Source organism: Thunnus albacares, chromosome 17, assembly GCF_914725855.1.
Source record: "Thunnus albacares chromosome 17, fThuAlb1.1, whole genome shotgun sequence".
NCBI classification, from domain to species: Eukaryota; Metazoa; Chordata; class Actinopteri; order Scombriformes; family Scombridae; genus Thunnus; species Thunnus albacares.
The window spans coordinates 17,196,575-17,221,600 of NC_058122.1; the positions used below are offsets into that span (position 1 = coordinate 17,196,575).

Genomic DNA, 25,026 nt, shown 5'->3' on the forward strand with positions numbered 1-25,026 from the left:
CATATTCAGTAGAGCAGCTCCATGGATACCTCATCCTTGATGAAAATGACAGATGGATATTCTTTTAAATAGCATACAGTATAACAACTAATTAAAAAGTATTACTAATAAAATAGCAACCAAAATAGTACATGCAGGCAAATGCATGAATATCGATTCTCCAGTAACTCATTTTAAAGCATTAAATATGGCTGAGAGGCTGATAAGCACATACATTATATTTCCTCTAGAGGATAAAAATGGAGGCTTCAGTAGAGCTCTCTTCATCGCTCCCAGTAGTCTGTTAATGCAGGGAGTGGTGAGGTGTTGTAATAAAGTAACCACAATCGATTGTCCAATTGAGTGATTGAGGTTAAGTCCCTCGACCATGTTGTCTGAATGCTGCAGGTGTACAAATGAATGCAATGGGTCTCAATGTGGATAGAAATGAAACAGCATGAAGAAGGGATAGTTAATGGAATGAATGTTAAAGTCCTCCACTGAAACAAGGGTTTTGCTTATTGCTACTTCACTTCAGATGTTTCACCTCCACTGTGCAGAATGATGTATTGTATGTGCAGAGACACTAGAGGGCTGTTTTCACATTCTTCTGCCGAAGATGAAAAGTTTCTCATGTGCTCACCTTAAATCTGAGTTAAAGGCGTATATCTGCGAGCATGATTTGTGACATCACAGATAGTTTGGAGTATCGTTGCTTTGCTTGCACTGATAATGGAGTCTTCAGTGAAGTAGGAGACATCTTGTATCCAGCAGTTGAACTTTTGGAATGAAAAATTAGCATCTTTTTTCCCCCCATTTTTTTCAATGAAGGAGAAGGAGTGGATGTCATTTTAAGGATTTTAATTAGGTTAATGCAGAAAAAACATATAAGACAACTTATAATTCAAAGAGTATTTTTATCTAGCTTTAAACATGTCTGGATGGGACATGCTGTAGGAATGTTGATGGGTATTCTTGGTATTTTGTGTCTGTGTGTGTTTTGTATGTGTCTTTCCTCTCCCGCTGTTTCTTTCAATCTCTCTATCCCTCTGTATTTCTCTCTTCCTTTTCATCTGTGCAGACAGGAAGTTTAAAACTGTAAATCAGATTACATGGAGATGCTCCAAACTGACATCTGGCCCTCTGGCCTGTCCTCAGCTACTGAAGGCCAAAAGACAAACTGACACATGTGGGCTGCACATATGCACACAGGAAGACAATGACATATCGTGAATAATTCACACAAACAAGAAATAACTATGCACATTCACATACATGCATGCATGCATGCGTGAACTTTCTTTTTTGGTCACAGACGCACACAAAATGTTTCTTTTTCACTGCGATGTTATATTAGACCCCTTTTCAAAATGCACCATTGCGTGCATTGCTCTGGAAAGCAGTTACTTCAATTAAATACACTTTGATTTATATATTGATCCGTGAATATTTTCAGGGCATTGCAGTAAATGAAAAACAGGTTATAGATTCACTGTAAGCATTTTCATTCATCACAGTTGTTTACACGAAAACAGAATGAGCCACTGCACCTACTCTGTCACTGCTTTATTAAATTATTATGAAGAGGCAGTAATTGTGTCCGTGGGTGGTATCAAACTTTTAGCCTCCATGACTCAGAGGTGCATAGTAACTACTGTAATTATGCCTGCGGGGCCTGCTTCCTATTCGGAGTCACTGAGTCTATAGAGATGAATGGGAAACAGAAGAGAATGCTAATGAAGTGTCACATGCTTCTTTCTTCAAGCTGCCAATAAAACAGTCACAAACGATCTGCGTGTATACAAATCACCGTTATCTCTATTTTGTTTTTAATTTCCTGTATGACCCTGCAGTCTGCCTTCTCTGATCTGTATGCTTCCACCCTTTTAACACAGGCTTTATGCTCTGATGTTGCAGATGGGGCTCCGCTGAGCGAGCTGTCGTGGCCTTCCTCCCTGGCTGTGGTAGCTGTCTCCTTCTCTGGCCTCTTCACCTTCGTCTTCCTCATGCTGGCCTGCCTCTGCTGCAAGAAGGGTGACATCGGCTTCAAGGTGAGCTCACTGCTGCCCCCTGCTGCATGTGGTGAGGAAAGCACAAAATGTGTGTGCACAAAAAAAAGATGCCACAGGACGGAATGTGGATGGCTTGTCTTGGTCTGTGGGTTACTTATGAAGAGTTGACAACACAAGATGAGCTTGTAACAGATATTGATACATTAAAAAAACATCTAAAAGCCTGCCATATGTAGTAATAAACTGCCATTCAATGTTCTCTTTAAGTGTGCCAGTAGCTACAGTTTGAAGGAAAGTTATTTTTTATTATTGACTAAACTGCCCCTCATTTTTGTCAATTAATTGATTAATTGTAGTGTACAACATGTCAAAAAAGTGAAAAATACTCATCACAAGTTCTGAAATACCAAGAAGAACAAAATTGTTGCCGTTTTTTCTGTTCATTGACTGATCAATTAATCATCTGTTTCAGCTCCAGGATAAAATGTATTGTTGTGTATGATTTTAATTTTAAATAATCACAAGTTTTTACAAAACTTTTTTGGCATGAGATTAACATTATGTTTCATTAAAAAGCATTCCTGAAACAACTTGTTTGAGAAAACACTTACTGTACTGTATTGATATTTTTTTCCTGGGAGATATCAGCATTGTGAAGTATCAGTACTTTATTATTGATCGACCAAACTCTCTAATCCACACAGACTGTACTGTGAATGCTGCAGTCTTTTGCTTCATTGTGTGCTAGTGATGTGACCAAGTACTCTTACCCGTCCCAGCCTGGCACACATTGTCTCTGTGTTGCCTTCAGCTGCCAGCTTGACTCAGCCATGCTGTGTCAAACATCAGCGCTGAACTGAGCAGCTGATGGGTGCTAACAGATACTGACACAGGCAGGGGGCATATGAAGAGGGAGCATAAAAGGGGGTGAGAGGGGACTGTAGAGCTGCTGCACTGGCTGATCCTTGTCATTAAAAGTTTCCCATTAACATGCTGCTCATATTATGGCGCTAGCTTCACAACATATTTTAATTCTGGTCATGCATTTTAATGTTTCTAAGTCTTTTAGTTGGAGAATGGATAAATTACAGCCTCAGCTGAACACCAGAGCCTTCTGTTGAAATCACTTATGCAAATCATTTTGTAATTCGAATGAAGGGAATGAAACCATGGCTGACTTTTTTTGCTGATTAGAAAGCTGCAGAAAGCAGAGAGAGGACGAGAGCAGCTTGTATCGTGGTTATGTATGTGGTGAGAGTCAGGTCTGCGTTGCAGCGAGAACAGCCTGTGGTAGGTAGATGCTGCAGAGATAACAGTGTCACTAATGAGCACGGCATAGACAGGCACCATTAACGACTTTTAAACTTTTCTCCTGTGTGTGTGTGTGTGTGTGTATGCGCCCACGTCTGTCTCTTTGTCCTTTCTCCTCTGCCTCATTATGTTAACCTATTATAATAATCTGCAAGAACAGTGGGAGTCTGGGTCTGTGTCGGACAAAACTTGATTCATTTTGTCATGATCAACCATGGCTCCACCTTGAGCCTGGTTGTTAAGCTATGTCACTACCTATTCCTGCAAAGATATTGTCATAGCACCCTGTCATTGGGGTGTTCAGAGTGAACGTTTAGCTAAAAATAAGCCACTCTGCTTACTCTGTATGTTGTTTTAGAACACATACTGGGTTTATTATGTTGTAAATATTTAGGAAAAGAGGTGAGTATAGGTCTACAAAGTCAGTCAGGGACTCTGCCTTTTACCAGCCCCCTTTAAAAATGATTGGACTAAGATAGGTTTCCTTTATACAGTAGTTGCTACATTTATTAGTTCACTGTCCTCTTCTCTATTTAATGTTATCCACAAGTTGTGAAAACAATTACGTGGAGATGGTTTTCTCCAAAGTCTCAAGTGCAGAGATGTGACTCGGGTTGGGGGATGACATAATGCATAAAGCAATGTAGGGCTGCAACTAACGATTATATTCATTATCAATTAATCTGTTTACTATTTTCTCGATTCATTTATTAGTTGTTTGGTCTTTCAAATGTCATAAAATGAAAGAATGAAAGAAAATCACTTTTTCCCAAAGCCCAAGATGCAACCTACAATGTCTTGACCAACAGTCCATAACCCAAAGATATTCAGATTATTATCATAGAGGACTAAAAAAAATCAGAAAATATTCACATTTAAGAGGCTGGAACCACAGAACTTTTGCTTTTTTTTCTTTAAATAATGACTTAAAACAATGAATCGATTACCAGAATAGTTAGTGATTAATTTTCTGTTGATTGACTTATTTATTTGTCGACTAATCATTGCAGCTCTAAAGCAAAGAAAGGATTAAAATAAGGAGAAAAGGCCATTGCAACTATGGGTACTTATAGTACGTGAAAGAAATATATATTAACATTTATTTCAAAATAACAGATTGTGACTTAAGTAAATAAAATGTGCACTTGTCTTGATCTTAGAAATCATTGTAATTTCAGATAAGACAAGCCAGTATGATGCTTGGAGTCTATTGATCTTTAAGCTTTAAAGTTATCAAATCCTCATCTTGCAGCAAACATCACAGAATGGTTAAATGGTTCCCACTCTTTATCACGCTCCTTGGCACCAGCTCGTCACTCAGCAGCTCACTTGTAAGGTGTGCATTCGTGTGGGACTGCAAAATCGCACCGCTGCACCATCCAAAAAGCTTCATTATTCCTCTCCATCACGGTGCTCTTACTGAAGCGTGTAGTGCGAGGCTGGGTATTAAGTGCTTTCTAAACTGAAGGCTCTCTGAGGAGCTATGCAACGCTGACTCACAGCCAGGTGCTCACTTTCACACTTTGCTCTGTGGAGAGTGGCAGATGGTTCTCCCGAATGAGAAACACACGTACACACATTCCGATGTACAGACACTGGTGTTTTAGGACACATGTAAATGAAGACAAACACACACATACGCACACTGAGCCATTCAAATATTTCATATTAATCCAGCCTGCAACCAACTCTCTTGTTCTCCTCCTTTCTCATTGCCTTCTGTTTCTTCTTCACTCTTCCTCCTTTCTTTCCCTCTGTGTTGCTGCAAGTGGGAGATATGCTTGTTATGGGTTACAGTTCATTAACCAGGGAATGGAGGGATGGGTGGATGGCTCAGCGCTTGTGAATAGAGCACTATGGCCAGCCCAGTAAACCAACATAGCCACAGTCCTCGAAACTGCTAACAAGATTGACTTTAATGTTAATAGTTGTGAGATGTTGCTTGAGATGGTAGGACTCACTCACGACCAGCATTAAGAGGGGCTTTGGCCATATATTCTGCTATAACCTAAAAAAGTTACAGACAAGGAAACCATCAAAATTGTAGGATTTCAGTTACTGTAGGCATTGTTAGTGTAATCTTTGTTACTTCGGTTTCTATACAGTTTATAAGTGTGCCTCAGTTACTTATGTAAATGTGTATTTAATTAAGCAATACAGATAGGTATATACTTCATTTAATTGGACTTACCCTACTGCACTTCTTTTTTATCTTATTATTATTGAGATTAAAATTGTATTTTTTATTGCAAAAGTTGCAAAGTTTCCACTGCACTACTTTCAATATTATTGTAGAGGCATTGTGAGTTTATTACCTCTTGCCTCAAGTTAGTTTTAGTTCCTATCTACTGTAGTTTATAAGGGACAGTCATGTGTAATGTTCTTGACATGTTGGCGTGTATGATCATCTTTATAGTGCTGCCCTGAGGTTATAATTGCATGCAGTAGCAGCAGAGAAAAATCCATCACATGCAGATAGTGGTTCTGTGGCTTAAAGCACTGAACGCAGACTCACAAGCGCATACATGCTAATAATCCAGATTTCCTGCAGGTATTTACTCCAGGAAAAGAGTAGATTTTAAGGATGAAATTTTGAAATCTCAATGAACACAGTTCATTCCTACTCACAGCCCAGAGTGACTGGAGAATGTTACCCTTAAAGAATTTAGGGTTACCATGGGACCAGCACAGCTGCTGAACAACAGTTGCACTGTTTCCAAACAGAATATAAATATATAATAATATTGAACTTATAGTAGAGTACTTTTGAGGTCTCTTATGAGCTAATGGAATTTTTTACTCACACTGAGAATAATCTGCTAATATACTATGTGATCATCGTCATACAGCAAATCATGTTCAGTTTAGTGTTTATATACTGTTTCCTTTGGCTGTGTATCTTCCACTACACTGCTGTTTTTCTCTCAGCTGTCCATGCCTATGCATGTATGGTTTGTTGTTGAAGTTGATTTAGGACATATGACCTTCCTTTTTGTTTAAGATCAGCACTCTTTATGCTGCACATGCAATGCTTTACAGGCAACTATAGGGCCACACCACAACAAACCAAGCCAAGGACACTGCAGCAGACCGAGGAGCAAAATGGAAGGGGGGCTGAAAGAGGGGTAGCAGGGATAAACCAGACACACAGAGCACATGATGTTGGACATGGTGTATATAGGAAAGAGAAAGGGTCACTGTTTCCAACACCCTTTCATCCTCATCCATCTTATTGACGGTGGAGGAGAGTTTTTTTTTTTTTTTCTGCGTAATTGATTATAGTCCCCACCCTCTCTAGTGTTTTTTCTTGAATGGGACAGAGAGAAATAGGATTTTGCAGTGACATGGCGGGCTCAAGAAAACATTGTGGTCTTAAAGTTCTAGTAATGATTATTGATGGCAGTCCAGAACAGGTATTTTGTGTATATTTGCAGCACAGTTGTGTAACACGATAACTAGTCAGCACTTAAAGACCTTAAAGATGGAAAAAACTTGAGCTCAGTATGTACCGGTGACATGCACTGACAGATTTAACAGCACAGTTTAAACCACACAGCTCAAAATAACCAGGACACTGTTGTTTCCTCTCTCATAGTTTTGACATGTTGCAAGTCGTGATAATTCCTGAAAACTAGCACATCCATCAAAACAAGAAGTTCTTATGGGTTAAAATAAGCACTAAAATGTACTTTTTACTTTTAAAAACACAAAACTTTATTTTAATTTATTTATTTAAGCTTATCATATAATATTTAAGTGACATTTTTGACTAATAAGAACATTGTGTTGTGTGTGTGTGTGTGCGTGTGTGTGTATGAGGGAGAAAGTGAAGACAGAAGAAAGAAAGAATGGCTTTCTGTATACAGTTTCAATAGTAGCGCATTAGTGAGCTCCCCTACAGTGTCTTTACAGTGAGCCACACAGTACACCCCACAATGTACATGACTTATGTATATGGGTAGGTGGGTGTGCCTCAGTGCATTTAGATGCCTTCACAGTTGAACCATTGTCTCCCACAATCTCAGTGGTGGGATGGCTGCGAGTGGATGACTAATCCCAGCGTGTGTCTTTGCACCAGGAGTTTGAAAACACTGAGGGAGAGGAGTACCAGGCAGATCTCTCGGCCCTGGCCTCGCCTTCCTCCCAGAATGGCCCCGAGGTCTACATTCTTCCCCTCACCGAAGTCTCCCTGCCTGTCTCCAAACAGCCTGGCAGATCCAGTAAGAAATTACATAACATTATCCACACATAACCCGTCTGAATTATATCTGTCTGGATTTTTAATGACCTGTTTTTGAGTGTTACTTGACCTCCTTTCCTCTAACTTATTGCCTTGCTTCATGATGTTTCTCATTACTTCTCTTCTATCCTCTCTTGTATTGCATATCTCAGTATTCAGTATTAATTCCCAGCTTTTTAGGAGTGAATATCTACCACACTTACAGAGACAATTAAAAAGAGGCTATTACTTCTCTGGAGTGTACGGCAAGTGGATTATGAACATCTTACTGGCGCTATTGATTTGTATGAGATAAAAACTGAGCAATTTTGCCAAGCTTAGTTGGAACACCATGGCCTCTTTCATTTGTTATCTTGTATTATGTCCCTTCCTTCTTGCCCCCTCCCTCAACAAGGGACAGACATCTGTCCATTGTGTAATGCATTTAGAACTCGACCTACTGCAGTGCTGCAATTCATATCATATGTGAAAACTGCAGCCTACTGGAGAGGAAGGAATCTGACCTAACCCTACTGTCCATTATTTCTTTAGCTCTGAGTGTTTTTATAAATGCATTTTACATCACATTAACATGAATCTAGTGTGGCATTTGTTTCTATTTTACTTGCTTCTTACAAAATCCAGAATCAGCTCACATCCATATTATGCTAGTGCTTTTATTTGTATTCTGTAGCCATGATCTTCCCAGCAACGTCACAGGCTGTTTTTCTTCCTCTTCTCATGCTGCCTCAAACCCAGCCTGTTAAAATGTGTATGTGGCTACCTTATGTGCATGTATGAGGGGTTTGTGTGTGTGTGTGTGTGTGTGTGTGTGTGTGTGTGTGTGTGTGTGTGTGTGTGTGTGAATCTCAGTATAAGCCAGAACCTGGGTGCTCAAAGTCCCTTTCCCTGCATGACTCACTGGCTGTCTGCGCTCCACTCTGCTCAGCCAGAAGGGAGGCGAGTTGGGGCTCAGCATCCGAGGATGTGAGCTCCAGCAATGATTGGACAAGGCAGCCTCAGGCTTGTAGCCAATCACTGGCCTCCCCTCTGTCCTCCGTAGCTACCGCTGTATGATTGGTCCAGGTGTTGCAGGGTGAGGAATGGATAAATGGCAAAAGGAGAGGCTAGATTGTGAAAGAGGGAGATTGAGGGGAGAATAAGGGAGAAAGTGTCCTTTTACTGAGTCAGAAAGAGAATGCTCTCTTATTTTTGCTTCCTTTCTTCTTTAAAGGAAGTACAACATGTGCTATAATCATGTTAACCCTTTTACTTGTAAGTATTGTGTTTGCTTAGGTATTGATGTATAAGAAATTTATAATTTTGCAGTCTTTGCAGTGTTCAAATTGTCATATGCATGTAAAAGTGTGAAAAGATCAAGACAACAGAAAATTACAGATATGACGTCATATCTCATGTTAATGACATCTATAAGCTACAGGTCAAGAACTGAACAGGTTGTTTTCTATACTGCTCATCCGTTGTTAGCTAGGCATAATCACTGAAGGCTCCTGCATACATAATAACATTGTTTCATAAATTATTCACCCCACAGTAACATAAAGATGTTGCAAATGAGCCTAGTAGCTGAGTGTGGAACAAAAAAACCTGTTGTACACTTACTATGAATGATGTTTTCTGTATGAACCGAGCAGCACTCATGAACACACAGCACAATATCTGCAGATGATCTGGCGGTCCTGTTTTTCACTTGTTGCTCTAATCTTTTATTCAAGAGGTCATGCAAAGTTTTCAAACCCACGACTGTGGCTCGATGCATCAAAATGTAGCGTGTGTGAGACAATTGTGTGTGTCTCATTCCACGGGCCCACCGGTCCTACAATCCCACTGGACCCTACCATCTTCACTGGGAATGCCATGAGTAGGAGAGGACGGGAATGCACCCTCACGCTCACACATTCCGCATTTGGACTATTACCACTTCTTAATGTCTCTGTCTCTTTTTCTCTGTCAGGGAGGGGTGGTGGAGGCTCAGGGGTTGGGGTGGAGAAGTGTGGGATTGTTATCACCGTGACAACCTCTGCCTAGCGTTCCAGTGGAGAATGGGCCTTGTGTGTGTCTGCATATGAGTGATTGCGCGCCTGTGTGTGTGTGTATTTGGTGCACTGGGTACCAGGAGACACAGCGTGAATGTGTGAGTGAGCGAGCCAAACAATGGCCCTGATTTAGTCCGGCTGGGCAGTGGGTCAGCATAAGGCCGGACTGAAACGTCCGTGGAACGCACTAGCGGAGGACTGGCATTATGGGCAGAATACAGTGAGAGGTCTGTGACAGGATGAGGAGAGACAGGGGAAGGGTGGTGGCATGCACCAGGACCTAAAAGTGGGGAGGGGACGCTTGAGATAGTGGTGGCGAGTGTGTATGACAGAGGTCTTTTCTGCATCTGACAGAGCAGTGTTTGTGTCCTGTTTGGCTGAGGAATGCTGCTGTCCTGGGTGACAGGGGGGGCATTATGTGGCCCTTATGTCACTGCTGGGTGTCTTGAAGCTGCACACAGAGCTGGCGCGTCAAACGGCACACTACCAACATGCGTGATGGTCACATCAGGCGTGATACATGACCAGAAAACCTCAGCACCCAGCGCAGAAATCCTCCTCGGGACTCCTGAGTCGAACCGTCCGCTAATCTATCCACTGACTTGAAGCTGTGATAAGTTTCTACCTGGCTCTGTTCACCGTAGATTTAAATGTAGTCTGTATAGGAACCAAGGACTTTGGTGTTTGCTCGACAGCTGGAGAGCTCTAGACGAGGACAGTGTGTGTATTTGTGTGTGTCCCAGTTGGAGGATGAGCTCGGTGCAGACGGGGAGAGGCAGCGTGGCAAGCTTGTTCAGCTGTGCGAGGGCTCGGAGGGTTAAATCCTGCCGAGGCTCTCTCACACACACACTGCGACCGTGGGTTCTTTCTCACATACACACAATGAGGCTAAGGCGCCTGGGGTTAGGGCTGGGGCCACGGGCTTTCATTTCTCACACTCTGAACCAGTACTTCATCCTTGCCTGGGACTCGGACTCAGTTCCTGTCACGGTGCTCAGAGTGGCTGGCCGCTCCACTGCTCCGTCATCATCATCTCCATTCCTGAAGTATGAGGATCCATGGAGGTATTTGATTTTGAGCACAACTTGGTTTGATTTGCAGAATAGTGCCGTGTCCCTGTTGTAAATTTGTGTGTGGTAGCAGTAAGCTTCCTTGTTCTCCAAGAATTTAATTTAGTTTGAAAATTGGGTTTATTTCCTCTCAAGCAATCTTCGCTCTTTAGTTGAAACAACTTTTTATTTAGGGAAATGTGCATTCATAGTTTGGCTGAGGGCGGTTTCTATTTTCTCTCTCCTAATCTCAGTCTTTGAGGCTTCTTTTCTGTATCTGAAAACAATTCACAACTTTCTATTTTCCTTTCTGTATTTGAAAATCTTTGTTGTTCCCCTACAGTCTTATATTTTTTTCTGTCAGAAAGTAATCTTCCATCTTTCTTACTCTTTCTTTCCAGTCCAGCTGCTGAAATCATCAGACCTTGGCCGCCATAGTCTACTTTATCTAAAGGAGATTGGACATGGCTGGTTTGGCAAGGTAAAACATGCTTTTTTGTTCTTAAAACATACACACAGACACACAGTATTTGGTTTCTGAGACATCACCTCAGTAATCATCATCACATACTCATACTTTCAATTGCAATTTGCAAAACTGCAATTATCCTTACTTTACTAACTGTACACCAATGTGCTTTCTACTCTGTGTGGAATGCGAGGGTAATGTGAGGATGATCTCATTCTAGCGAGGCTAATCTTTGGCACTTGTCTCAGGGTGTTGATTCCATGGGAGACGAGTTGAAATTCACAGGCACAGTGAATTTCACAAATTCCATACAAATTCACATAAATTCCTTACAATTTACTGTACAGTATATGCTGCCCTAACACTTCCTAGAATTGCTCTTGCACTATTCCCATTCTAGTTTTGTTTGTTTTCTCATACATTCTCACTTTGTAAATGCACGCTGATGTTATTTGTAGGAAATTCCAGTCTACCTGCTTTGAGATTGGCACAAAAGTTTCTCCCATATGTATACTTTTCAGGTTTTGCTGGGTGAGGTCAATGCGGGCCTTAGCACCACCCAGGTGGTGGTGAAAGAGCTGAAGGCCAGTGCTAGTGTCCAGGACCAGATGCAGTTCCTGGAGGAGGTCCAGCCATACCGGTCAGTTCACTGAAACACCAGAGCTTGCACACCGTAGCCTTTCAACACATGTAGCACTGCATAGTAACAAAACCATGTAAATGAATGAAGAGATGAATTATTGATATGATTATTTATTGAATGTATGGTCTTTGCACTCTCTACCTACTCAAATTCTGTTTCCTCTGCCAGAACCCTCCAGCACCCTGCTCTCCTGCAATGTCTGGCACAGTGCTCAGAGGTTACTCCTTATCTGCTGGTCATGGAGTTTTGCCCTCTGGTGGGACATACTTTAATTATCAAATATTGTTTATTCATTCATTATTCCCTTCCTTGGTGCAGTGTCATCGTTCATAAATAATCATAGCAGCTCACTGTCTTCTCACTTTCTTCCCCCAGGGTGATCTGAAGAGCTACCTCCGCAGTTGCCGGGTGGCTGACTCTGAGACTCCTGACCCTTTGATCCTCCAGCGAATGGCATGTGACATTGCCTCAGGGCTTCTACACCTCCACAAATACAACTTTATACACAGGTACAATATGCCAGTCAGTCCAGCTCTGTTTACCTTCATCAGTCAGGATATGAATGACCCAGAAAAGAAAAGAAGAATCCATCTGAACCATCTGAACAGTCTGTGTGCCCTCTGCTGGTCTCTCCCTGCAACAACATCCTGGTGCTGCCTGAGTAGTTGTCACGAACTCCAGCATCAGTGATTTTGTTGCCGGGGGCGAACCCCTCCCGCTCTATCTCTGTGCGGTGGCTGCCATAGCAACTAGTCAGTGGCTGCCTGGCTAAAGAGCTCCCTGTTTGTGGAGGAGGTGAGATTAAACAAACTGACTTAGTTTAGTCTGTGTCTTCACACGGTCATATTGTTGTTGATATTCAACATGTACACATATTATACTATGCTTTATTTAATGCTTTGGCTAGATAGGATAATCAGTTGACTATATATCATAAGCAATATGTATTAGCAAACCCAGACAATACTGATGTACTGAATGTACTGACAATGGTTAAAACTCAACAGTATTTTTTATAAAACTTCCAACACTAAATAAATAAGGGTATGTGTATGATATGTTTGTTTTGACAGTGATCTGGCCTTGCGAAACTGCCTGCTAACTTCAGAAATGTCAGTTAAGATCGGGGACTATGGCCTATCTCACAGCAGATACAAGGTTAGACTGTCTTTTGATAATGTCACTATATTTATAGACTGATTTTTACCATATCACCCAGGACCCAAAATATATATATATATATTTTTTATTTTTTGTTCTTTAGGAGGACTATTATGTAACACAAGACCAGATTTGGGTCCCCCTGCGATGGATTGCACCTGAGCTCATAGACGAGGTCCACGGAAACCTGCTGGTTGTTGACCAAACCAAGTCAAGCAACATATGGTGAGATATGTAGGGAGTGACAAACAGGAAATATTATTGACTCAACCATAACTTTCACCTTAACTGTTGAGCTAGATGTTTCATTTTTTCCTCCGCGTATACATGAAAGCGGGAATCAATTGCTCTAACATTGAATGATTGCAGAGTATAGTGCCAGAATGTATACAGCTCTTATACAGAATCATGTTATGCTTTGCTGTCATCTGGTATTTTATTGAGAAACTCAACTGTTTGGAAAATATGTGTACAGCACACAGATTATTGCAGATTTAAGCTACCATACTAACATCACCAGCAACTTGGATGGATTCAATTTAGCTCTCTTCCAGGATTATGTTACGTTTTCCTGTTTTTCTGTCATCTGGTCTGCTTTTATTGTGAAACTCATTGGGAAATATGTGTACAGCACAAGGATACTTGCGATATAATATAAAGATTATGAAATGAACAGTTAGAACAATTAACTGCTTGGAACATGGCCAAATGGCCTGGGAATGGTTTGTGAACGCACTTAATGATTTTGTTTTTGCCCGTTCCAGGTCATTGGGGGTGACTGTGTGGGAACTGTTTGAGCTGGGAAACCAGCCGTACAGACACTACTCCGACCGACAGGTACTGACATATGCTGTGAAGGAACAGCAGCTTAAACTACCCAAACCCCAGCTCCAATTCCCCCTGGCTGAGCGCTGGTGAGACATAGTTGCACGCCCACACACTCATGGAGACATACAAACACATACACCAGCTGAAACACAGAATGTTATATATCTTGATGCCATATAAGCTGCCTTTTAGACATTGCTGATAACTAAGCCTTTCACCTCTCACTGATCAATAAATGTCCTTTATACCAGCACACTAGTCAGTGTGTCCTATTTTCAAAATCGGTTTCTGCTTATGGTGGTGCACCACTCCATTGAGGCAATATTTCTCTTTGCTAGCACGAGCAGATGATCAATACTCCCTATTCTTTATGATCCTCTGGCATCGACCAGAGTTGAATCACCTCATTCATCTTTACCTGGGAATCCAGCCAAATATTGTTTTTATTTAATTCTTTTTTTTTAATTGTTCCCCAAAAAATTAAACATCTTTGGTACCAACACTGAGGATTCACAGACATACACAAACACATGCAAGGAGGAATGTAAACATCTTCTAACTATGTCAGTATCTGCACTGCACCTGTTTCATACTTTATATGTCTTTGAGCTTATTTCATTGAAAAGTACTTGGTTTTGTTTGAGAGTGCTGACCACAAAAGTTCTCTTTTATATCTCCCTGTTGCAAATCTAGAATCAATCCTTTAACTTCTGCCCATTTCTCTGCTTGTTTAAAAAACTTTATTCTTAAGACTTCAATAAGTCCCTCTGAGCTATTTGACATGCAGAGTTGAGGAGAGTGACATAATTATTACTTTGTTTTTCTTCTACTCTCTCTTGTCTCTGATCTTTTCTCTCTCTTATTTTTATGTGCAGGTATGAAGTTATGCAGTTCTGTTGGCTGCAGCCAGAGCTGAGACCTAGCAGTGAGGAAGTACACCTTTTGGTTACATACTTGTGTGCCAAAGGCTCCAGTGAGGCTGAGGAGGACTTCGAACAACGTTGGAATGCTTTGAGACCCAACTTGCTTGGCAGCGCCTCCCACACAGCTACATCCACAGCCCTGGTTCTGACCCCTACACCTGCCTCAGCTGACGACCCTGGTGCAGATCAAACTCAGGCAGTGGAGCTGGCCTCCTCTGCTTCATCCTCCTTTCCCCTCCTAGAGCACTTCTCTGACAGCTTTCACTCTGACACAGGAGATGACCTACTGACTGTCACAGAGACCAGCCATGGTCTCAACTTTGAGTACAAGTGGGAGCAGGCCCGAGCTGAACAGCCCTACTGCTCCTCCTCCACCAGTGGGCCACTGGGCCAGGGGAACCCACATTACCAAGATATCTACTATTCAAGTAAAGGAAACACCTCAGGGGGCTGCAAGACTGACGGCCTGACCTCAGGCATTTCCCCATCCTACTATGAACCCGAGCACCCAGGTGTGGTCCCAGTGTTGAGTGCCCACAGCCCTTCAGTCAGCAGCGAGTACTATATTCGCATAGAGGAGCCAGTAGAGTGTAACATTAACCTGGATGATAACGAGGAAGACTACAGCCCAGGACTGGAAGCCAGCAACAGCAGGTTGTCCTCTGAAAGTCGGACTGGTTCATCCATGGCACAGCCCAGTGCTTATTGGTCAACTGCTGACAACACTAAATCTATTGCCTATGACTCTGATTCAAGTCCCACTGTCCAACTAACCATGGAGCCACTGCTGAAACAGGTATCCAGCACCAGTCCTATAAAGCTAGGCCACTCCCACAACTGCTTCTCATCCTACCAGAGCAACACTGTCTACTGTGAACAATCAACATACAAAACAGGCCAATCCTGTCTGTCTGAACTGGATACGTCACCAGAGCCACGATCAAACATTGTCCATCCAGTGGGGGGCTTAGAAAACCCACGCAATTTGTTGCAAGCAGTCAGCAGCCCCAGCCTAGGGTTCTGCGATCCCTACCTTGAAGCAAGCACAGGTCGTAGCGTGGTTAATGAAAGCTGCCATAATATGATGGGTCCCCTCAGAAAGACACTACCCATTGTTAACCACATTAGCATTGATGTAGGTACAGATGATGGCCTGCTGGTGGGCCAGCGGAGGGATGGAGACATTGATGATGACTTTTTCTCTGAGGGAGAGGCCACTAACTGGACCTCAAACCATTCAGCGAACAATAATAGCCTGAGTTTTGACAGCAGGCAGACAGGCAGTGGGCATGAAAGTTATCTGGACCTTCAATATACAGCTCACTCTAACACAACAGAATTATGGTCTTTGACTAAGGCCACCACTAAAACCTTCCACAGCTCCAGGTCTTGTGGCACCTTGGAGGCAGAAGGAGGTAAAGCTGCTAGCAATCCCAGTGAATTAGGTTCATACATTCACTTGTGTCACAAAGAAAGAGAGGCCACTCCAATGGAAAATAACCTACCTGTAGATAATCTAAGAAGTATTGATTCTCTTATCAGCTCAAGTATGAATGCCAGGGGCACAGAGGGTGAGAAATTAGAGGTAAAATATGAACAGCAACCATTGCTTAATGGAGAACGACTGTACTCTGAACCTAAGATGATACCTGAGGCAAGCTATGTGAAGTCCCCATCCTCTTTCAAGGAACCTCAGACGGGTCAAACTGGAGCCTTGACAGACAAGCAGAGGGGTAATATCTGGGAGGGGGTTTCAACAGGAGTCTCTGTTGGTCTGAGAGACAAGAGGCTAACCTATCCAGAGACATCAGAGAGTTGTAGAGTGTTAGACAGCAGAGTGGGCATCAGAAACTCCAGCATTAGCCTTGTTGAGCTTGGGGATTACAGTGAGGATGATGACGATGACATTGCAGATATTACATCAGGGATCTTTGCCGACTTCAACCTGGACTATGCTGAAGCAGAGGAGGAAGAGCTAAGCCCACTGAAGAATCCAGAGGGAACTCCTGACTCTGTAGACACTCTTAACCTGTCCTCATCAATGGCAAGCCCCTGTGACCAGGCCTTCAGCCCAGATCCCTTCAATACCCCTGTCCTGCCCAAATCACTGGACAGTGGATACGACACAGAGAACAATGAGTCTCCAGAGTTTATCTTCAAAGAGCTTGGAGATCCCCGAGGTGGTGACAGGAGCCCTAGGCTGGGTGGAGAAACTGAACTTGTTCTGCAAGTGGGTTTAGGCCAAGGTGTCTGCACTTCCACCAGCACCTCAGAGCTACAATTAAAGGGCCTGACTGATAAGAACCCATACAGGGATTCGGCCTATTTCTCTGACTATGATGCCGAGAATGAGAGAAGCCCTCGAGAGGAAGGCAGTAAGTTCTTTACAGGTCCAAATAGCCATGACTTGCATGCTGAGAAATTAAGCTCTAACAGAGATGATGATCATATCAAAAGGAAATTCAACAACGAGGAACATTTAATGAATCTGAGACATATCAAAAGCTGTGTTTTGGCAAATCTCTCAGAGGCTGACACAGGTTCACGCCATCCCCTTTCCACTCCTGGGTTGTCCATGCTGTCACCATTTCCTCCGCAGATGGGCGGCTGCCTGACCAAAGAGTCTTCCCCTGCAGATGATGATCTTGGATTGGAGACAGAGAACTCAGTAGAAGAGCCCTCCTCAGAGATTAGCTCCTCCATTGTGTCTGAACCTTCCTCTACTGTTCAGGAGGCCTCAGCAAACCACGAGGAGGGGAACAGGAGAGCAGAAGATTGTTCCCCTGTCCAGTATTTATGTTCTGACTCCACCATAACTGACTACAGAGACGAGGCCCCAAAAGAGAATGAAAATGGTGATGGATCCACAGAGGAGGAGGAGCTGCCTGAATTCAATCATGACAACGAAGAAACAGAGGACAGAAGGGAGGGTGTGGGAATAAATGAGGAAGATTTTGAGGACATAGACGCAGAGGAATGTGACTCACAGGACAGTTTATGTGAAGAATCCAACGGCCCTGCTGACCTGTCCACTTCCTCATCGTTGTTGGAGCTGTGCGGAGAGAATGTAAGAGCTCCTCTGGAGGAGGCGGAGGATGAAGATGACTCGGATGACAGTGAGTCTGATGAAGAGTTGAGGACCTACAACATCCAGGATGAGGACAGTGAGGAGAGTGAGGAAGATTTTACCACAGTGCCAGTGGTGGTAAGCGACTGCAGCAAGGCTAGACACCTCCGCAGCCTCCTGAAGATGCCCACCTTGCTCACCCAGTCCTTCTGTGATGAGTTGGAGAGAAAGAAAAAAGCTGTGTCTTTTTTTGATGATGTCACAGTGTTCCTTTTTGACCAGGTATGAGATGTAATTAGGTCAAAATTATGCAGTGTGTTTGTCTATTAAAGATTATGTATGTGAGGAATATTTTTGTTTCTGACTTCTAGGAGAGCCCCACAGGAGAGCTGGCTGACTACACCTTCTCCACAGGAGCAGAGTCCAGTGGGCAGGAATCCTCAGAGGAAATAACTTCTGACCACCAGCCACAACCTGACCCTGAACTTGAAGCCCAATCCTGTGAGACATACTGTGTTTCTGAAGAAACAGATGGGAACAACTCAGAAGAGGGTAAGTTTTTCAAGGACGTAAAACACCATACTTCCTAGTTCACTTATCCCAAATTGTTCACTATAATTGTGACTGTGTGTATTCAGGTGGGGGTTACGCGTGGGAAGATGACCTTCCATTTGAGCCTTGCCCGTCTTCACCTGACACCATCCCTGAGCCAGACTCCTCACCCACATCCACACCCAAGAGTCCTGAGGCTCCGAAACCTGCAGCTGTAGCACTTAACCGTTTTATTGTCTCACGATTTTCCATTACACACGTCTCCGACCCCCACATGGGCACAGCAACAGGTCTGTATTAACTGTCTTCTATACAGAGTTTGGACTGTTATATAATGTCAGTTTATTTGCATGAACAATATGACATCAATACCATCATCAACATCAACAACATTGTCACAAACATGTAATATGTTACAATATGTTATGTTAATATAATGTTGTAGTCTTAACAGTTTTTTTCTAAATTTTTTATTTGGTGCACAGTATGTCTTATTGATACTCCACCAAAAATATTTTAAGTGCGAAATAACACTAGGAAATGTGGCTGTTGGTGGTTTAAGCAAACATAGCCATGTGTTACCAACATAAAAAGGCTTATGACTTTAACTACAAACATAATCTGTGTATTGAGAGATATTTTGGTGGATAATTGAATGTTTGTAGCATACTGAATCTAAAGATGGTGAGTGGAGAAGGAAATTAGTAGTGGTTTGAGAAGTTGTTATTTTCCTGGTGTGAAAATCTTTTGAATTTGAATTGGACTCTGTTTCACTGACATGAATTCACTCTATGGGGGTCAAAACTGCTAATTTTTAAAAGCTACATCTCAAGCACACAGTATTGACACTTTAAACATGTTTTTGGGTGGAGTATCACTTAACGCTGTTTGATTAAACGCTATTGTAAAGCTACAATACTTATTTTCAATTGATTGTGTCCAACAGGGAACAGTGAAGATAGTCCAAAAGATTGAGTGCCCTACGCACGGCCCCGACTGGAGGAGGACGAGTTTCTTCTCAACACAGAAAAGCAGCATTATTATATCTAGATGTTATACAGAGTTTTATTTTTATCGACGTTTGGGGCATCTGACCCTGGTGACCCTTTATGAGACAGTGCCTCATATTGTAGTGAAACACCCTTGATGATTTGCACACTTTGTTTTTTTTTTTTTTATTTTGTGAAGAAAGAGTGATAGCTGCTGATATGGCAACCTGGTTTAGACAAGCAGGAGAGTGGATATAAAATCAGATCATATATTTTGCAGAATTAGAAAATTATATTAGTTTTAACATACAGTATATGACAATAACTACAATAACTTATTTGCTCAATGCAGCATCAACTTCTGTTGGTGACCTTACAGGTCATTTAATTTGTGAATTATAAAATAATCATAAAAATAAGAGGATAAAAAAAGAGAAATGAGAGGCTTTCTAGCTGCTCCTCTCATTTGCTGCCTTGGTCCATCTGCTTACCACTGATCTGGCATTTTTAAAGACTGTTATAGCTCTCATTGTTGGAGCCAGAGAAAAAATGCTTGGTGATTGTTGCGTACAAAGTTCTGGTGGATTTCCAAAAACAAAATCTGACTCTTTTTAACAGTTGTGGGTGGTGGTGACAATGTTTGAAGATGGAAGTGCTGAAACTTAGTCTTCATTCAAGTTTTAGACTCTGACAAAGCCAAATGATGTTGACAGTTGGACTGAAAGGAAACACGGTGTTGTCACTCCCTAATTTTCACCACCACTTGCTCTTGTTAATGATGACTTATTGCATCTGTCTAAAGCACTTTGCATAGCCAAACTGGGTCCTTATTTGTAGAAGTTGCTCTACATCTCCCCATCCTGGAATGAAATATGTGAACATGTGAGACTCCCCATTTGTGTCCACAGTGCCAGCTACAGGTTCACTTTATTTTGTGGCACATTAGCTTAAATTACGTTTCATCTGCAATAGAATGACACCAAAGGGATGGAGAGGTGTTTCAACACAATTTGCCAGTGTCATGTCAACATGCCAGTCATAAATGTTGAATGTCAGTCAGTATCATCTTTATGCATCTTTTCTATGTCTATGTATTGTCCATAGTCTCATACATAAAGTTACATAATTCTATTACAATTGTGCTGAAGCCCGGGTCCGAGGTGTACAAAAAAAAAGACAAACTAAGACATATCTCACATATTGTACGAATGTTATATCAACATGTAGCAGGTAGCTTGACTTGAATTACTACTGCTGTATCGACAGCTCCCTTCCCCTCTCTATCCTTCTGTAGCTCAAAGTGCCAATTCTGTTTCCTCTCACCTTGCCTTTTAAGTTCTGCAAGAAGAGAAAACATTGCTAGTATTTTTGTACAAGGATTTGAAAAGATGCAATCCAGGATGACGATCTCTCAAATTTGCCAAAGAGATATTACAAAGCCCATTGGCTAAAAGTGGCAGACATGTTTGGAGAAGATGAGGATGAGGTGGGTTGTTCTATGCACCAGTAGTAACATCATTGCTGTTTCCATTTCTCCCTCACTCATGGCTATTGTACTATCCCAAACAAATAAATCCAAATACTTTTTCCCTTCTTGTGTCTGTGATATATTTATCTGCAGTAATGTCCAAGAAGTATATTTTTCTGAAACATAAACCATGACAACATGACACAACACATAAAAGTATATTTGTGCCCATTTAGATTTATTTCTGGACAAGATAATTTATATGCACTTTCTGTACAGTACAGATACAATACAAACAGGGACAAAAGTGGGAAATGGGCAAAATGAAAGCTATACAAAAGTAAAAAATGCATTTGAAATTTGCTGCCCGAATGAGCTATGTAATAAAAGCATGATCATATCACTCAGTGTAGAGGACTCTCATCCATGGGTAATTAATTTTTCATGTTGTAACTGTTGATTTATTGCAGTCTAAGAGGCATTTTAGCTCATTCACATACCATACACATTCTTGCTTTTCACATACAGTTTCACTATTATCCACACACAGCATACTATACATAAATGCCTCTGCTTTAAGCTCTTGTCCCAGATGAGTGTATAATACTGAGAATGAATGATCAAAAGCTATGATAATACTGTACCTTATCTGATAAGCTACCACTCCCTCAAAGCTAAATATTATAAAAACTCCATTATGTATGCATTGTATTTCACCTCTTGGCTATCTGGCAGCTTAGCTATTATTGTAAGTACAAGAGAAGGAAAGAATAGCAATTCAAAACATTGTATTATTGCGGTGGAAATGCAAATTGCATTGGAGCATGCTCAAGCAAAAAAAAAAAAGAAAAAAAAGGTCAAGCAAACAAGACAAAAGGGGACATAATCCCACTGATATTTTAAGAAATATAAAAATACAAGTAGAACTGTGATGCATATGCCCTCAAACCAGTTTACAGGATGATTTGGTCAATGCTGCCTGAAGCATGTTTAAAAAAAAGTAGAAGGCACAGTTCCCACATTGTAAATCTGGGTATACTGTATCACAACTAGTAAATATATAGTTCTATGTCACTTAAAAGTAAAAGTACAGTTTACTCACCGACTGTCCAGTTCTACCTATCTGTGGCAGTACCCAATCTACACTCTGCCATGAGTGCATATTACAGTGATGCACTGAAAACGGTTATTGACCATCTTACCGTATCTTCACCCTCAAACCTCACTTAAAAAACAACTAATGCAGAGAGTGTCTCCTCGCTGTCCATTAATGTAAATAATCCTCGAATGAAATTTACAGTGTATAGTGTTGAAGAAAACAAGATATCCCATAGTAGAAGTGCAGATAAATAATAATGTGACGGCATCACTAGTAAAACCTATTAGCCATACCTTATCCACAAGTGGTGTGATCTAAATAACTAATAAAATCTACTGTCACACTTGCACTTGAATGTTCAGAACAAGACATCCAGTGTTTACCTGCAGTGCTGTGGAAGCGTTTGCACCGTAAGTACTCAGAGTGAATTTTCACGGCAAATAAACTAATTTTTTAGTAGTGTAACATGTTCCTTGAAGTGATTTTTTTCCCCCCCTAATCACACTTCTGGGCCCTCTTGTGATAACATCAAATAATTCAAACATGCCAGTGTTGGCCATTTTCTCTTTCTCCTTATGAAAAAAAGGGCCCATGAGTGCACATAAGGGGGCAGCAGTCCGCTAGTAGAAGATGGGTGCAGATCGGTCATCAGTGAAGTTGGGCCGGAAATAGACCTCCAGGGAACGGTCACTGTGGGGAGAGGAGGGGTGGGGCAAGGAACAGTGACAGTTAGGTTGAACACATTAATGGAAATTTTTTTTTAAAAAATCTAGAGATATAGAGTCAATTATATAACCACACCCAAAAAAATCTGCCTTCCTTAAGTTTTTTTTTTTTTTTTTTTTTACAGTAAGTTGAGCAAATGATTGCGTTATGTATTGTGAGTTTTAGCAAGCATGTAGTGAGAAAACTCTAGTAAAGTCAGAAAAGATCAATAAAAGCGAACCCAAAAGAGCTTGAAATAGACATGCATGCAGGATTAGTGTCTTCTCTGTATGATACTGTGTTACGGACACACACAAAAAGTGATTCTTTTGCAACCCAAGGCCTGCTGGACTGACAGAACCAAATGCTGCCACATCCAAAGAGGTCAAAGGACAGAAAAGACCAGTGATTCCCCGCATCCTACTGCAGCCAGACAGCCAATGACAGCATAGAAAACCAGGCAGTAAAAAGAGAGAAAGATAAAAGTGATTGGTTGGCTGAAAGGCGATGGAGGCTGGTGACTTACGGAGGTCCTGTTCGCTCAGAACCGGGACAATTCTGGACCCAAACTGGAAGGTAAAGAGAACCCTTGGGTTTGAATGGCTCATCTCTCAGATCATGCATGGGTCACATTTTGTAACGACACTGCTGGTTAGTCTGGTGCAAGATGAACATACTGTAGGTTGATAATAATAACTGTAACTGAAATGAGGGATGGAAAACAGAAATACACACTTCATGCACAACATGCTGTTTAGTATGCTCCTTTTCAAATCCAAAACTGGGAGGAAACATGTCTGCAGCTTGTCTTAGTGGGTGATTACTGTAAATGCAATGCGATCAACAGGCAGGTATTTCTGAAGTTGCAACTGCTTCAAATGTGTGTATCATCAACCAAATACCACACATACACAGGCCAGAAGTTCACTTGTATACAACCAAAACGGAAGTAAGCAGGCAGGCAAAGTTCAAATACTCACAAAACTGTACACAACACCACCACACACAGACAGTCTTTTTTTTTTTTTATGGTGACACAGAGAGCAGCACGGATGCTATGGGTGTCAGGGAAAGGGGTAAGGATGAAACTGCATGCTTAAGTCACCGCCGTGGCTTGAAATGATTCGCACAAGGGTGGCAGTTTTGAAAAAAAAAAAAAAAAAAAAAGGAATTCATTTAAACATTTAAGAAGAAAAAAATCTGTTCAGAGCTATTACTTTGAAACAGGAAGAATGTTAAACAAAACTGAAAACGTAATTGTCAGTGACAGAACAGATTTCTCGTCAGACCAGACTGTTTATTAATATATAGAGATATGTTTTATTTAGAATACCTTTGTAAAAAGTCACCATACATTCAAGGTCAATTTTTAGTATCACATTTTCTGGTATCCCTCCACAGCATGCATAAGATAAACACTTCAACTAATCAGTAGTTTCTCACTGTTTCTGGTATTTATTTTTTTTTCTTCTTTTTTTTACAAGGACAATAATTGTTTTAAAAGAAAAGACCAAAAACTACATAGCCACTCAGGGAATACAATCATAAATAACACTGAGAGCTGCAAAAGCCGTGGTTGTCATTTAAACGCAAACTAATTCATAGCTGTTATTGAGGATAGTCAATAAAAGATTGAAGACCCCTCCAAACTCACTGTAGCATCAGAAAAAAAAAAAAAAAGATCAAATTGAAGGTTGCTGGAGTGAGACATTTTATTTTAACTGACAAATCTGGCAGTAAGTCCAGCCAAGAATGGTGAAAAGAAGGATTCCGTGGGGCTTGAGGGTTGAAATTTAATTTGAAATTTTATATTAAAAATGTTTTGCAATGCTCATAATCCAGTGCAATTTGGTGGACTGACGGAAACAAATTTTATATATATATATGTATATATATCTATATATGTATAGATATATATACTGTATATTCTTGAAGCTCAATTTGTAATTTTGCTTCAGTTGCACATAAAATATGTGTTTAATAGAAAAAAGAAAAAAAAAAAACAGATGCAAAGTAAGGCATATGACACACACCCTCTGGACAGAAAATCAAATCTAGCACTGACACAAGGAAGCACAGCGCGACCTATGGGATCTCTCAGAAAAAGGAACATTGTAATCTGCTGCACAGCCTTACTTTGAACAAAGCTTTGAGCGTGTGTGTGTTGGCAGGGAGCTCGATAATACTGGGCCCATGTGTGCTTAAAAAGGCCATTCAGCCAGTGGCTTTAGTACAACGACACTGAAGTCTTTTGGCACTTGTACAGTACATGAACATGTCCTTTAGTTTGACAAAATGACACAACCATGTACATGCATGAAAGACAAGCAGTAGCAAAGGCAGTCTCTTGAGAGATCAGTCCATGATGGTGGACTGTGATCAGAGATAGAGTATTCAGAGTCCATATCGCTGCATGCCGAGCAGGTAGGCCCCGCTCTGGCTCTCGCGCTCAACGCAATCCTCCACCCACCAACCGCTACTGTCCACACCGACAC

The 25,026-nt window shown here is 41.4% G+C and overlaps 2 protein-coding genes across 9 annotated transcripts in view; one reads left to right on the forward strand and one right to left on the reverse strand.

Moving 5' to 3' along the window:
* The window catches only part of aatka (apoptosis-associated tyrosine kinase a), a 35,969-nt gene extending 15,121 nt beyond the window's left edge, over positions 1–20,848 (forward strand). For 3 of the 5 annotated variants that reach the window (XM_044330613.1, XM_044330610.1, XM_044330611.1), the window contains exons 3-15: positions 1,897–2,030; positions 7,381–7,522; positions 11,029–11,108; positions 11,618–11,736; positions 11,908–11,995; positions 12,115–12,248; positions 12,813–12,897; positions 13,004–13,125; positions 13,665–13,814; positions 14,604–18,000; positions 18,090–18,270; positions 18,357–18,560; positions 19,217–20,848. In XM_044330613.1, coding sequence (XP_044186548.1) covers positions 1,897–2,030; positions 7,381–7,522; positions 11,029–11,108; positions 11,618–11,736; positions 11,908–11,995; positions 12,115–12,248; positions 12,813–12,897; positions 13,004–13,125; positions 13,665–13,814; positions 14,604–18,000; positions 18,090–18,270; positions 18,357–18,560; positions 19,217–19,245 — 4,865 coding nt within the window. In that variant the 3' untranslated portion in view covers positions 19,246–20,848. Of the gene's footprint in view, positions 1–1,896; positions 2,031–7,380; positions 7,523–9,867; positions 10,643–11,028; positions 11,109–11,617; positions 11,737–11,907; positions 11,996–12,114; positions 12,249–12,448; positions 12,535–12,812; positions 12,898–13,003; positions 13,126–13,664; positions 13,815–14,603; positions 18,001–18,089; positions 18,271–18,356; positions 18,561–19,216 lie in introns of those variants that run through there. The other 2 variants (XM_044330612.1, XM_044330614.1) reach the window with 2 other exon arrangements.
* The window catches only part of baiap2a (BAR/IMD domain containing adaptor protein 2a), a 53,441-nt gene continuing 47,825 nt past the window's right edge, over positions 19,411–25,026 (reverse strand). The window contains exons 14-15 of one of the 4 annotated variants that reach the window (XM_044330620.1): positions 23,058–23,100; positions 22,428–22,516 (exon numbers count right to left, since the gene is read on the reverse strand). In XM_044330620.1, coding sequence (XP_044186555.1) covers positions 23,073–23,100 — 28 coding nt within the window. In that variant the 3' untranslated portion in view covers positions 22,428–22,516; positions 23,058–23,072. The other 3 variants (XM_044330617.1, XM_044330618.1, XM_044330616.1) reach the window with 3 other exon arrangements.